This window comes from Hydra vulgaris, chromosome 07 (genome assembly GCF_038396675.1).
Source record: "Hydra vulgaris chromosome 07, alternate assembly HydraT2T_AEP".
NCBI classification, from domain to species: Eukaryota; Metazoa; Cnidaria; class Hydrozoa; order Anthoathecata; family Hydridae; genus Hydra; species Hydra vulgaris.
In genome coordinates this window covers 28,586,445-28,603,011 of record NC_088926.1, presented here as the reverse complement: position 1 = coordinate 28,603,011, position 16,567 = coordinate 28,586,445, and the positions used below count along the sequence as shown (strand labels likewise).

Genomic DNA, 16,567 nt, shown 5'->3' with positions numbered 1-16,567 from the left:
GTTTTTGTTTTTATCAAACTGAATTTAGTTAGTGAGATTAAGGTTTGGTTATATGCCATTGATGATAAAGGCAACTTAAAAGATCTTGAATTTTACAATATCTGTTTTTTTATTTATCAAAAATTGTGTCAAAAAAACTGTATCAAAAACAAATGTCACAAATGATGGGGGCGGAAAGAAATATCAGAATAATCCAGCAACTTGTCGGCTCATCTCAAAACGAAGAACAACAAAAAAAAACATTATATTAGTAGTCAGGCAACATCACAAATTAATATCTACAAATATTTTCCAGAAAAAATTAACCTATCTTTAAAAAATATATGTTGAAATATTATAAAAATGTTTTTATTTTATAGACCATTATTTTTGTAATTGTTAAAAAGATTGTTAAAATGTGTTATTTTGCATATAACCAAAAATCTACATAAAGCTCTTTCTCTTAGACTTTTGAGCTGAAATTTTTTTTGTAAACTTTGTAGTATTTTAAATATAGTGGTATTTCAAATTCCAAAAAAAGTTCAAAAGTCACCCAACTGTTCCAACATGTTTTTACTTAACTTTCTCCTGCATTTATAATGCATTAATTTTCTCTGTAACTTTAACAATAAAACAAAATTGACCTTGACAAAAATAATCCTCTTCATCCATTGTTTTTTTTTCTTTAACCCTGAAAAAAATTATAATAAAAATTTAGTAAGAATGTGATCAAAACAACTTTTTATTGATTTTTCATGCATATACAAATCAATCGATATAATCCATGCTTTTATTTAATATTTTATTTAAATATAAAGAAATAAATATTGGCTATATTATAAATATTTATTTATAATATATTTAAATTTCAAAAAAAGGTTCACCCATAAAAGAACATTTAAATTAACATAGAAATAAAGCCTAGTTTGAGAGCAATAACAAAAAAAGAAAAACTATGTAACAAAAATCTAGAAAGTAATATTTATAAAAACACATGAATACCTATTGTTTTCAATTGCAGAAGAAACAAGTTGCTTAGCTGCAGAACTTTTCACCAAATCACTAACATTATTTAAAAGATTATTTTCAAATGTACTTATGTTGGTAAATTCATCTGCAGCATCAAAAAACTCATCACATCCTTCTTCATCACTACTTAGTGTGTATGTATCAATAGGGATTGTGGGAGTCAAAAACTCTGCTGAAGGAATGTTTATATATTCAAGCCCAATCTCTGTTAACTCACAACCCACCTCAATATCCTTTTCAAATTGTTGTGAAACAGATGGCAGTTCAGAAGTGGTTTCAATAGAAGACTTTATTTGCTTTAATTTACTTTTTATATCAGAATCATTTACAACAGAACCCACTATTACAGGTATTGGAACTTTACGAACCAAAGATAACTGGAAAAAAAAAATTTACATATATATATATACATACATACATACATATATATATATATATATATGTGTATATATATATATATATATATATATATATATATATATATATATATATATATATATATATATATATATATATATATATATATATATATATATATATATATATATATATATATATATATATATATATATATATACACATATATATATACACATACATACATACAAACATACATACATACATATATAAATATATATATACATATATATATACATTAGGGGTGTTCACATAACAACTGGAAAAAAAAATTTTTCTCTGATCTGAATGCACACTAGTTTATTTTGTGCCAATTGGGATTAAAATTTACTGTGCAAAAGATAATTAAAATAAATTAATGTTTAGAGGTTGCTCAATGGCCTTTTAGTTTTACAAAAATAGCATTACGCCTTAAATAATTTCCTAATTTTATTCCATGTTCAATTTAGATAAAATATTAAATAAATTTGATGTACCATTGTCTTTAATGAGCTAACTTCTTTGGTCATGTGACAAGCAGCCATCTTGTCATCTGATGTTTTTGATTGAAAAACATTTTCATTAATTTTAATTTTTTGTTGAACAACTGAAATATTTAAAGATTTTGAGGTTCTTATTTATTTTAATCCTATAAAATAATAATTATAGCTGTTATGCCAATATCTTTTTCTTTAGTGCTAAATATTATTGGGTGTCTTAACTTACTTTAGTGTTTGTAGTTTTGTAATACTTATGATTTCATCACATTCATATTGAAATATTGATCACATATTTTAAATTATGTTTGCAAATTAATATTTAATTTCTCAAGTTGAGTTTAATTTGGTATCATTTAATTTTAGCTTGTTGCTGAATATGAGTGAAAAGATAAGTTCTTCAAATTTTCCTTAGACACATAATCGAACTGCAATATGGTTGATTGGTCAACCTGAGAAAAACCTACCAAACAATGTCCTTCCAACGATGATTGATGTGTTAAGGACGTTTTTCCACTATCACAAAGCATTGAAGCAAACAGTTCCAGCCAGTGCAAAAGCAACATCTAATGGTTTAGCTCACATCTGGAAAAAAGCCAGAATTCCAATGACTTACCAGCCTCATACTGCATCAAAAGTGAAAGCATGTGTTGATGAATATAATTTAATTAAAAAGAATAAAGGAAGAGCTAGTAAGTAACAGATTGCTGGAGAGAAAGATTTTAGTATCAAATTAGATTTACTGTTTGACATTTCACACAAGGATGCAAACGAGCTACTTAAAATTGATAAAGATAAAATATTTCTGGAAGACCAAAAGAATGCTCGTATGATGAAGATGGCTGGAGAAGATGTAAAATTTTCTCAACAGCAGAGCGCCAACAAGCAGAAACAAAAAGAAAGCAGAATGAGGAAGAGAGAAGACAAAAAGCAAATGCTGTCCTTACCCCTAGCTGTAGCCACTTTAGTCTTGATTGTGATAGTGATAGCAAAGCAACAGAAGTCAGTAACATTCCTGATGACAACGATGATTATGAAATAGAAATTCCGGTTTATCACAAAAAACTAGTAACCCAATCAACTGACTGTGAACAAAGTCCTAAAAATAAAAAGCCACATATTCTCAATGAAGATTTGTCTTCTCCAGATGTATCATCCACACTTGATTGAATCAATTTATCTGACCAAAAATTCACTATATTGGCAGCTGCAATTGCTAGAGCAAGTGGAGAGGACCTCCAAAGTACACCATTATCAAGATCAACAGTCCGCCACAAACATATCATGCACCGTTCATCAACTGAAAATCATATTCCGCAGAAATTTATGTCAAGTGAGAAACAACATATGGTCGTCCACTGGGATGGTAAGATAATGAGAGACAGCACCAACTATGAAAATCCAAAGTCCAATGTTGATAGAATTGCTATTGATGTGACTGGTCGTAATCTGGAGAAAATACTGGGTATTGTAAAGATATCATCTGGCACTGGACTGGCACAAGCAAAAGCAACCTTCCAGTTACTGACCATATGGAATGTTGCAAATAATATTGTCGATATGTGTTTTGACACAACAGCGTCAAACACGGGTTCCAAAAATGGTTCGTGCATCTTGCTAGAGAAGTTGATTGAGAAAAATCTTCTCTACTTTGCTTGCCCTCACCATATGCATGAAGTAATTATTGGGGAAATATTCTCAGTTTTGCTTGGACCCAGCAGTGGGTCCAACATAGCTCTATTTGAATTATTTCAGAAGTGTTGGCCTAGCATAAATCAAGCCAATTATGCTCCATTAGATGACACCTATCTTGCTGAACAACAGCTTCAGTAACTTAGATCAGAGGCTGGCTTCTTTCTGCAGCCTTTCTTATCAGATGACTCTTTGTACTTACCAAGAGAAGACTACAAAGAGATGATCGAGTTGTGCCTTTTAATTTTGGGTTTTCCGTTATCAGACTATGCCACCAAGAAGCTTCGCTTTCGCATGCCTGGAGCTTATCACAAGGCTAGATGGATGGTTAAAGTCATCTATTGTATGAAGATATACCTCTTAAGAAATGAATTCAAGCTAACTATGAAAGAACAGAACAACTTGTGCAAATTTTGTATCGTTGCTGCTCATATCTATGTACCAGCATGGATTGCCTGTCCAATTGCAAGTGATGCTCCAGCAAATGACCTGATGCTCTTCACAAGAATTAAACAATATTCTGAGATCAACAAGGTCATTTCAAATGCTGCTATGAAGAAGCTTCAAAAGCACACTTGGTACTTGGGTCAGAAATGATTCCACTTTCATTATTTTCTGACAGGGTTTGTGACACAGAAAAAAAGTTGATTGTTAAAGCTATGGTTCAAAGTGGAGCTGGTTGGAGTGTCAGGAGTATAAAGTGTCCAGCAGCAGAATTAAACAAGTTGGAAAAGAAGCAACTTCATGAACTTGTTACATCATCATCAACTGCTGCTTTGCAGTCACTTGGTCTTGATGTAACCATTTTATCTATAACCGATCCAAAGACCTGGGAGAAAATTGTTATATTTCATTATACTAAAGCAATTGTTAAATCTATGAAAGTTATCAATGACACTGCTGAGCATTCTGTTGCTCTTATGAGCACATTTAATCGATCCATCACAAAAACTGAATCTGAAATGCAGAAACTAATACAAGTTGTTGAATACAACAGAAAATGCATTCCAGATTGCCGCAAAAGCATCTTGATGACATATGCCACTGTTGTTACAGACTAAACTTTTGATCTTGTAAATAGTGCAACATTTGAATGTAATTTGCATTATTCAAGGAATTTTTTGAAAATGATTATTAGTATATCATAGCTATAACTCAAGTTTTTTAAATATTGTTGTTGCGACAAATGCTTTTAACACAGTAAATTTTTATTTTCCTTGAGCAACCTCTAAATATTATCCAAAACACCTAAGATTTTGCACAGAAGTTTTTTCGATCAAAAAAAAACAATATTTAAAACTGTGCAACATTTAATTTAAAAAATTTTATTTTTTGGACACCCCTAATATACATACATATATATATATATATATATATATATATATATATATATATATATATATATATATATATATGCGGTAGTGGTGTAGTGGTAGACCGCTTTCTTATAAGCGAGAAGTTCCAAACTTGATCCCCACCAAGTCCTTGGTAGTATTGCACTCAACTTGCATCTCCTTGCGGTGGCCTTGTTCATAAAGGTTCAGGTTTCAGTTATAGAGTTGAGAGAAAGTTGTAACCACAATTAAAAAAAAGTAGCCTCCAAAGTTTTCAAAAAATCCAAAAGACCTTTTTAACTATATATAAAACTAAAACTCAAATACACATGATTACCACATATTTACAACATACATATCTATATTTACATTCCAACCACAGACTATCAAAAGAAAATATTATCTAAATAAGGATGAGTTCAAACAAAGATTTATCTATAAAATAATAAAAAGCATGCAAAATGAATTCATATGCACATACAGACTGCATGTGCGTATGGTTGTATAATTGTAATGTGTAAGTCTATTCTGTTCATGACTCTGTTTGGTAGAGTCTTTTGTTGTTAGTGACCAGCATAAAAGGTTTATTCAACTATTAAAAAATTAAACTTATTTTCATCATTAAATTATTTTAAACTTATTTTTTTTATTTAAAACATTTATTACAGAAAAATCAACGAATGAAATGTGATTTCGCTATCTATCAAAAGTTCAATTATTTAATTATTAGAGTTCAAATTAGATTACATTATCATTCATTAGAGAAAATTCAAAGCTTATAATATGGTTTAACTCTTCAGCGAGAGTTTAATTATTTGATATACATTAAAAAAATTGTTTTTACTTTAAAATTTTTTCTATAAATTTTTAATACCTTAACAAATACAAAATAAGTTTCTATAAATGAAAATATCAAAATAAAATAATAGGAAAGATTTTTAAATACCTTAGCTGCACGTAAAAGTTCAATTGCTTGACCAATGGTTTCAATCATTTGCTAGAAAAAAAATTGTATATCACAAAAAGAAATTAGTTTTAGAAAAAGTAGTCACTGTGATAATAAAATTAAATTTAATAGAACTAAAAGTCTTTCATGGTGTTAATAGAATTAAATTTAGTAGAACTAAAAGTCTTTCATGGCATTATTAAAAGTAAATCTAGTGGTACTAGAAGTCTTTTATGGTGTTAATAAATATAAATTTAGTGGTACTAGAAGTCTTTCATGGTGTTAATAGCAGTTTTAGTTGCAAAAGAAAGTTGCAGTGTTAGCATAAGTTGTTTTTGTGGTCAGAGAATGCATGTTTTTCATATTAGAAAATTGGTTATAACAGTTTCAACCATTATTACTGAAAACTTGATAAAAAACTTACAGTTAAAGAATCTTTGAAAAGTAAACTTCTCTAGAAAAAAAGAATTTATACTGATAAAAAGACTAAGTTTAGCATTAAAAGACAAACATAATAAAACAAACAAATAAATTAAAAATAAAATAAAAATAAATGTATATATATAATAAATTAAATTAAATAAGAAAAAACATAATAATAAAAATTTAAGTAATAGAATAAAAATAAATAAAAACCTAAAATAAACAAAATAATAAATAAAAACATAAAATAAGAACATAAGAAAAACAATAATAATAATAAGAGAACATATTATAAAAAAAATAAAAGATTTAATAATCAATAATAATAATTATTAAAATATTATTCACTTTTTTAATACTTAATTTAGTTAATATAAATCAAGATTCAAATAAAAATTATATTTGTTGCATCGCATTTTGTTTGCACTTACACAGCACTTACGACACAGCACTTATACACAGCACTTACAACACAGCACTTACAACACAGCACTTACAACAAAGCACTTACAACACAGCACTTATACACAGCATTTACAACAAAGCACTTACAACGCAGCACTTACAACACAGCACTTACAACAGCACCTACAACGCAGCACTTATACACAGCACTTACAACACAAGGCTTAATAATCTTAATAAGAATCATACTATGTAGCATTGATTAGCACATCATTGGGCTACTGTATTTTATATCAAATTTCACATTAATACATATATATAAAAAAAATACATTAGTAACAAGATATGTTTAGCATTCTGATAGAAACATTATAAAAGTTATAAACATTGTGTAAAGAAATTTAAACAGTACAGCTATATAAAAAAGCAAACCACATGATCAAACTATTTGCTTATCAGTTTTTTAAAGGCAAGTATATAATATAATGATACAACAGGTTTTGTGCTTACCAGATGGTTGATGTTTTAATAAAAGCCAATCTTAACCAGCTAAAATATCTTGAATTCATTTAGAAGTCAAGATTATAAAATGCTGTTCAAATTGTGGCCTACTTTGATTTATTGGAAACCTGATCTTGAGTATTTACTTCTCTACTGTATGTTTTGCCATAATGTAAAGCATTTAAAATTTTTGCATAAAATACATTTTTTTATTGAGCAAAAACCAAATGCAAATAAGCCAAAAAATAAATTTAAAAATATCAATAAAAAAATAATTATAAATAAATGAAATAAACATACCTCACACTTTGCATTCACAGAATGATCAATTTGTAGTTCAAGTTTCTAAAACAGAAAAAAAAAAAAAAAAAATAATTAATAATTGTGTTCATCTGTCTTCTTTGGTTACCTGTGATCATTTGTCTTCTATGGTTATCTGTTTTCAATTTTTACCCAAAAAGGCATTTACAATTTATGATATATGTAAATAGAAAAACATATTTATATTCATATTAAAAAAAAAAAAGATCAAGATTATTTATTGCTTATAAACTTAGCAGAACGTTGAATTCCTTTTCTGAACTTTACATACTTTTTTTGAAGAAAAAGTGGCATAAATTAAAATATTTTTAGTTTATAAAAAATAAAATGTTTTATCATTTTTAGATTTAATGTTATATATTATAGATTTCAAAGTTTAAAAGATTAGGGTTAGGGAATTAAAACTACTAATTGTATATAATTAAGCGTGTTGATTCGTTTGTTGTTTGTTTGTTGTTGTTGTTTGCAGGGTTTGTTGAAAAATTTTTTTGTTGTAAAAAAGAAATAATTACTAAAAAATTAATTGGCATTCAATCAACTATCTTTAGTTAGTTAAATCATATAAAAATATTGCAAAGAACAGGTCTACAGAATGGTATGAGTCAACTCATTATAATTCAATCAATGGCCAGCAGCACTAACTTTAATTTTCCTAATTTTTACATATTGTTAACTTTAGAAACTACAGCTTTATAAACACTATTAGTGATATATAATGTTAGACAGCTTTAGGCCTATATAACTTTTTTCTAACTTTTAACAAGTGTCATATTGTTTTTGGAACTGTTTTCAGAAAAAATGAGTTCTATTCTAAAACTAGCCATATTTATTAACTTTTATCAATTTATAAAATTGTTATAACCTTCTCAACTTTGGGAAAATTCTGAATAATGCTAAAAATAATGACAAGAAATTCAAAATGTAGCATTTTTCTATTTATCAACAAGACCTTGCACATTAGTTTTTTGAATAGCAACTATTGTTTGCAATAAATTGGTAAAATATGTTTAACTAGTTATGTTCACAACAAAAATGGCAGCGCTTTTTAATAAACCTATTAATTCTTAGCATTAAAAGCTTTGTTGAAAAACAGCCCCCCTACCAACTAATATAAAACTCAAAATATCAGCTAATTATAAATTATCTCATAAAAAGGAAAGATATGGTTAGTTATTGCCTGAATTGTTATTTATACTGGAAAGAAGCACAAATAAAGAGACATTTGCAAAATTATATATACATTTTTTGTATATATAATTTTAACTCAAAATAACTTATGTTTGATATTTTTCTGTTCAAACAACAGTTTGCAGTTTTTTTGAATTGAATTAATTTGAATTTAATTGCAGTTTCCAATTGGTTTAAGATTTAAGTTTAAATGCAGTTTGTTTAGTTCTATTCACTAATGGTATATGACATATTTATTACCTTTCTCAATTTATTCAAAATTTGATAAAAGAAACACAACAGTCGCTCTGGAGCATAACTAGCTCATACTCTAGTGGAAATATTCTCTACGAAAAAAAAAGTAAACCAGAAACTGATTACATTTTTAAAACTGCCATCAATATTTTACATAATAAATGGGGGTTAAACAGGCGGGCCCTGGATTTTTGGTGTGATAGGTAACTTTCAGAGATGGTTCAAACTTGAAATTTAGTAATAATAATATTGAAATCATGCAATATATATTTCTTCAAATAAAACTTGAAATCTAGCAATGCATTTTAACTTTTGTTAATATAAAATTAGAAAAAAAAAGAAAAAGAAATTATAAGGGGGGTGTTACACTAAAAAATTTTTTTCGGTACTTTTATATTTTACTCTTAAACAAGTTCTACTTTTTATAAAGTTTTTATTAACATTTTTGAGATATAGAGTAGGGTTGGCTACCATCACTCATAGGGTTGACTACCATCACTTGTAGGGTTGACTACCATCACTTACAGGGTTGACTACCATCACTTGTAGGGTTGGCTACCATCACTTGCAGGGTTGGCTACCATCACTCAGATACAAAAACAAAAGAAGATTTTAATCTTTTTTTTTATTTTTATATCAAAGTGATCGGAGTGGATTTTAGTGATATTTTATATAACAAATTTTTTATTACGATTTGATAGTTTACTTTTATAAATTAACTAAATACAATAAATAAAATAAATGAATATATAAATTCATTCAGCAAGATTTTCATACAACAGATTCAGAGGCTTGTTTGTTTCAATAGCCTAGCCCTTTGTTTAGACAACCAATTGATGTCATTTTTAAAAATATTTTATTGATATCAGTTGATTATCCAAAATAAAAATAAAAATTTGGGGCTATTTTAAAAATTTCAACCTTTTGTTTTTTAAATCTGCTTAAACTTTTTATTATAAAAGTTTGACTAGCCACTTTCTCTGAGTCAAGTGATTTTTCGGAGCCATGTGATTGTCCAGAATTAATTTTTGAGATCAAAATATCTTTTTTCTATTCAGTTTTCCTACTAATATTCACAAGCTCATTGAATTAAAAAACTTCTTATATCTCATCTTATATCTAACAACACTTCAGCACACTAAACATAAAATAGCAGGTAGGCAGTGAATTTGACTGGCTAACACATAGATTGTAGATGGTCAACTGTTTTTATTGACTGGTCAGTTAATTTTTTTTTTAATTTTTTGTTTTAGGATATTTACTAAATTTTGTAAATAAAAAAAATATTTTTTTTTTAACTTTTGACATAATTTTAAAGGCAACAGTGAAATAAAACTAAAGATATGTAAAAATGAAGCTTATGTCTATATTATATAAAATACGCATCAACAAGTGAATTAAAAATAGCATATCATAAACAATAAAACAATTTTAAACAATTTTTCAAAATATTTCAGTCTAAAATATTTTATATATTATGAATATTTATTATTAAGAACTAATTTTGGGATGTCAAAACAGCAATTTTGATCATTTCCAGCGGTCATTGACCATTAACCACCTGTTATTTAGTAAAACAAGATGCCAAATAACTTTTATAAAAAATTTTTTGTAAATAGAAAGCCTCAAAATATGTTATGTCTGACAATGTGACAAGTTAACTAAACACAATAAATTTTTTTTAACAAAAATTATGGTCTTTTAGAAAACCATACTCTGGGTCATTCTTTGATAACTGGGTTAAGTCTAATGTCAGAGATTCTTTATGCACAGGATCTAATTCATTATAGATTATTTAATATAGAATTTCCATTTCTCAACTCTCATTGGGCTGTATGTTGTATATTGTAAATAGTTTAAATTAAATTTTATAGTTTGTTTACAATAAGAGCTCTTCAAATAAAAACTAAAGTGAAAAATGTTTTAAAAATTTTCAAAAAAAAAGGGGAAAAAACATAACTTCAACCTTAATTTGCTGTGTTAAAATACGAAAATAAGCTTCTGCTTCAAGCAATTTCCCATTTAATTCTTCTTCAATGGATGCATCATTGGTATTTCCTACACTTTGAGAGTTAGCAAGTTTTTTAATAGTTGCCTCCAAACTTTGCACCCATTTGATTCTTTCATCTTTATCATGTGCTGCAAAATATTAAAAGATTAAACTTTACTTAATATCAATTACCTAAATTATTTTTTAATTATATTATTAAACATTATATTAAGATTGAACTTAAAAAATCAAAGATTAAAATGTATTTTTTTATTCTTTTTTTTGTAAATTCACCTTCCCAAGGCCGAGAAGACCACTACAGATGAAGAAGCTACTTAATTGTAGTTATAACCCTCTCTCGACTCTATAACTCTAAAACACGATCCTTGACGAACAAGGCCGCTGCGCCGAGAAACAAGTTGAGCGCGGTACTACCAGGGACATGGCAGGGATAGAACTCGGAACCTCTCATTTATAAAGCGAGTGGTCTACCACGACACCACTACCGCATTTAAAATTAAAATAAATATTAAACTTTATATTTGCCACAGATATACTAATTGCAAGTTTGGCAGAGATTGTGTTAACAAAACAAAAGTATTTATAGCTGAAGATGTACTAATTGTTTTCCAATACAAAATAACTCAAAGTAAATTCAGTTATTATACTTAAAAAGTAAATGGTACCTGTTATAATAATGTAAATGTTATGATGGTGTATGAATGTGAATGATATGATAAAGTATGGCAGATGATATAAAAAAGGCTGGTATCATTTTACTAATAATTTCTTACTTAGGTAATTAACTTTGTGTCTTATTTTCCATACAACCTTAATCACTTACCTTCATTTCTTTATGTGTGACTTGCCTCTGACACCTTTGTTTCTCTTAGCTCTCCTTTGGATGGTTTGAACCATGAAATAATCTCAATAAAACTTTATCTCATGTTTTTTTCTTTACCAGACCTAACCTATCATCAAAATTCATAAACCTAACTGGAATTCTTTTTGTGGTATTCTTTGTGATAGTCCTTGGGCTGATGTCTTTCTGTCAAATATTGTATGTCCATAATTTCCTTTATTCAAGAAGGCATGGGAACTTTCGTTCCTTCTTGTTGGTTTTAAATCTAGCCTTACTCTACCATATAATTTTTTTTGTGCTAGTTCCTATTTCAAAACATAATCATTTCTAAATTTTTTCAAAACATTATTAATATAAATTTAAATCATTTCGATCTAGTCTTCAAAAAGATAAAAGATTAAGTTAAATAAATTGTTTTCAATTTGAATTAAAAAACTAACAAAACAAAGACTAAAAGCTCTTTTAGTGTTTTTTTTAAATATATTTATTTTCAACAAGAGTACAAGCAATCACTTTTTATGTAGTATGGAACAAGAGCCACTACTTATGTAGCATGGGACAAGCAACCATTACTTATGTAGTATGGAACAAGCATCCACTATATATGTATTATGGGACAAGCAGTCACTACTTGTAGTATATGACACTACTTGTAGTACCATGACACTACTTGTAGTACTATGACACTACCAGTCACTACTTGTAGTATATGATAAGCAATCACTACTCTACCCTGATAAGAAACAACACAGTATCTGCAAAATATCCATTTTACTGTTTTCTCACAAAGTTTGGCTACATTTCCTGCAGATACTATGAAATATAAACATCTAAAACAGATACTTAAAGCTCGCATAAGATGTTCTTACTTACACACCAGGTCTAGAAAATAATGAATAATATTACCCAAAAAAAATTGAAAATTGAGTTACTGTGTTCTTTCTTCTTTATCTTTTAGTCTTTAGGAGACTAAAAGATAAAGAAGAAAGTTAAAAAGTTAAAAAAAAACTATAAAGAGTTAAAAAAGTTAGAAAATAAAATCTTGATAAATCTTGATTTCTTTATTCTTGATAATTATTATCAATGATTGCGAAGATTGCGTTTTGGTTGGTAAAACAAGGGATGATAGCACACCTAAGCAGTAACCATAGTAATATCTGTAAAAAAGAGCAAGAGATGCAACCTTATAATGGTTTATGCTTTGGCATCTAGAGCAGAGCAAAAAAAGTTTAAAAAAAAAATGTATTAATTGAGTCAAGCTCGGAAGAATTGTTGTGTGGATTTTGGAGAAAGTGTTCAGTGCACAGCATACACTTTTTAATTTACTTAAAAAAATAGCATGTTTAGATAAATGAGATGCCATTGTGTCTGTATTTATAAATATCAAAAACATGATATAATTCCTCATGATTTCTTGATTCCCAAGTTAAAAGGTTAAAGGTTTTCAAATTCTTGTTATCTTCTCTTTCTGCTAACTAATAAAGAATAGGATTGAGATCTTCATTTTTAGAAAGACCTTTATTTTCATTTAATTATTTTGGTGTGCCCTAAGGTTCAATATTAGGACTGGGTTCAATATTTAATTTTTTTTTTTTTAAATGATTTTTATTTATTAAAGAATTGCAAATCTGTAACTTTGCTGACAACATCATTCTTTATGTTTATAAAAACAACTTAGAGAATATCATTATTTTATAGAAACATCAAATACCAACTCATGGATTACAATAAACAAAATAGTTGCAAATCCTGATAAATTTCAATTTCATTTTTTGACTTCATTGTGATGGTCAATATTTAATGGTTGAAAATATAAAGGTCTTTGCTTTCTCTGTTTATTCTTTACTAATTGTAATCTTCTCAGATTACAATTAAGGAAGTTTGATATTTATAATAAAAAACCTGTGTGGAAAAGCCAACTATAAATGCTTTGCAATTTTTCACAAATGAGGAAAAATGTTCTAACTCAAGCTACTCTTTTATTCAAGTATTTTATATTTGTCAAATTTCTCATACTGTTCTTTAATTTGGATGTTTTGCTTAAAGTAATAAATAAATTTTTTTTTTTAACATCATAATTTATTGTTATACTTATTGTTTTTCTTTGATTTTTTAAATTTATTTCCAGGCTTTTTGTGATTAAAGAAATTTTTATGGTTAAACAAATATTTCAGTGGTCAACCTCCATCCATTAACTTTAGGGTTTAATCCATTCTAGATTGCTGAGAAACTATTCATTTTTATAGGGTTTGGAAAATGTGTCTGCACATATCTGCATGTCTGCACATGTCTGCAAAATATGCGCATATCTGCGCAGACGTCTACGACGTTTGCGCAGGAAATGAAAAAATTAAGATATCTGAATCAAATGTCAGAAACTATTTTTGCATAATTATCTACTTTTTACGAGTTTTTCATTACTTATCAGTTTCTTTTTGGTTTGAGCTACATATAATCAATCGATATAAACTTTTGTAAGTGTTTCTTACTACAATTTAAAGTGATTTAGAATCAAGAAATTGTGTCTTTTTGTCATTCAAAATGTTTAAAATGGAAAACATCAAAATTTAATTATTTGAATTAAAATCTTGATCGAGAGAAGCACTTCTGGCACTTGTTTAGCATGTAACAAAACTCTTCAATGGTCGAAGGAATGCCTTGCAGAGCATAAAAGATCAACATGTCCAAATGCCAGTGTCGAGGAAAAAAGATTGTTTTCTAAGTGTAATTATGAATCGCTACATCTAATCAATGATTCTCAGCAACTTCCGTCTATGTTTGATTCACCAACCCAGCGTGTACATTCACCAATTAAGAGCTCAAAAATGATATCGACACGAAGCCTGCTAATTTCTTTTACCGTACGGGTATATCATTTCGCTTAGATCAAACCTGAAATTGCTGACACTGCTAAGGATGAATTGATTGCTTTTATAGGAGAAATGGCTGTGCTGCCTGAGAGAAGAAAGAAAACAATATTCAAGATGAACAAGCGAAATTATTGAAACGGTCGCAATAAATATCCTGCTCTTTACAAAATTGCTAAGCTTATTAACAAAATGATCTGCTCATCAGCTACAGCAGAAAAAGCTTGGTCGACCTTTCGATTTATTCACTCGCGACTAAGAAATCGTCTTACGAATGAGAGAGTTGAAACACTGGTATTCTTGTATACCAATAGCGTGCTGATGGACACAAATGACAAGACTGATTACATTCTTGAAGAAGGTGCAATTCTCAATGAAATTGAATGTCAAGAAATCACCGAATAGGTGCCAGCATTATATTTTTTTATTGCTGTAAGAATCTTCGAAAACTCCTATTGTTACTAATCACTGAATTTATAATAAAGTTAAAATATTACTTAAAACATTTTTTAAGTTTAAAACTTTTTTTGTTGATTTCAAAAAATCGTCTGCTAAGCAGTAAATTTTGTTGGCGCCGACATCTGCGCAGACAAATTACACTGTCTGCGCAGATCTGCGCAGACAGTCCGAACCCTAATTTTTTATCAACACAGAGAGTATCAAAAAAGAGTACTTTTATGGCCACTGCTTCAACCATAAAATGACAAACAAAATGAATTTTTCTGGAATAGACTTTATGAATTAAAAAATAGCATATTAATTCTGAATAAAACACTAACAACTAAAATACAAGATATTAGATCTTAGGTATAAATATTAGACACAAACTGATTTTAAAAAACACACTGATTAATAAATAAAATAATTCAAAATACCTTGAAAATGAAATGTTCGGTGATCACATGTTAAAGTAAATGTACTATCATCTTCATCACTTATTCCAGTTTGAGCACCCTTTAGTCGAAGGCATCCTCTCCTAGCTCCTCGTACCATTTTCTCTTTTGACTTTATATGTAGTAAGTATAATTTTATAATTATAATGATCTCATAAAAACAATTAAGTCTAAATATATGCCAATTATATAAAGGCAATATAATGTATATAATATAAATATAATATATTTTTGGCTTGAATTTCTTCTTTTTAGCCTTTCTTAGTAATTTATTAGTTAAAAGAAACTATTATATTGTACTGCTGACAGTAGATATAAAAGTTAAAAAATTAAAAAAATCATTTAATAAAAAGCTAAGTTTACAGTAAAGTTTTTACCATATTTTTATTTCTGCATAATTGTATATATCATTGTATTACTAAAACTCTTTTTAATGAACAAATGCATTATGCAGATTTTTTCAATTGTGCAAATACACATATAACTCTTGGAATTTTAAAAATGCTGCATATTTAATAAAAAAGTTATTAAATTTAAAAAAAAAAACTTTATACTTGCTTATTTTTATTCTCATTTATTCACATTATTTGAAAATATAGCAAAGAAGTTTTTATTATCTATATTTAATATATTTTTAAAAATCTATTCATTTGTTTAAAATATTTAAATTATCAAGTTTTATTTTATAAAGAAAGTTCTAAAAAAATAAAATTATTTTCATAAAACCTTTAAATAACAGCATTCTGAACTAAATAATATATAAATCATATAAATGTATAACTATATATAACTAAAATATATTATATATTGTCTAAGTTTTATATCATTCACAAAATTCTCAACTAAATAATTTGTGTGTTTATTTATATAAACTATATAAAAGTATAATTATATATAAAATACATTATATATTATCTAATCATTGAATAATTACTTAAAAACAGTGTTTCCATTACCAGGCTGAAAATATTTACCCGGGTAATGAGTAATTTTAAATTTACCTGGGTATT

The 16,567-nt window shown here is 27.6% G+C and overlaps 1 protein-coding gene across 2 annotated transcripts in view; it reads right to left on the bottom strand.

Moving 5' to 3' along the window:
• Positions 1–16,567, bottom strand: part of LOC101240001 (oxysterol-binding protein-related protein 9) — a 64,202-nt gene that overhangs the window by 34,064 nt on the left and 13,571 nt on the right. For both annotated transcript variants that reach the window (XM_065801564.1, XM_065801563.1), the window contains exons 2-8: positions 15,540–15,669; positions 10,912–11,084; positions 7,503–7,547; positions 6,298–6,327; positions 5,874–5,924; positions 982–1,385; positions 624–670 (exon numbers count right to left, since the gene is read on the bottom strand). In XM_065801564.1, coding sequence (XP_065657636.1) covers positions 624–670; positions 982–1,385; positions 5,874–5,924; positions 6,298–6,327; positions 7,503–7,547; positions 10,912–11,084; positions 15,540–15,669 — 880 coding nt within the window. The remainder of the gene's footprint in view (positions 1–623; positions 671–981; positions 1,386–5,873; positions 5,925–6,297; positions 6,328–7,502; positions 7,548–10,911; positions 11,085–15,539; positions 15,670–16,567) is intronic.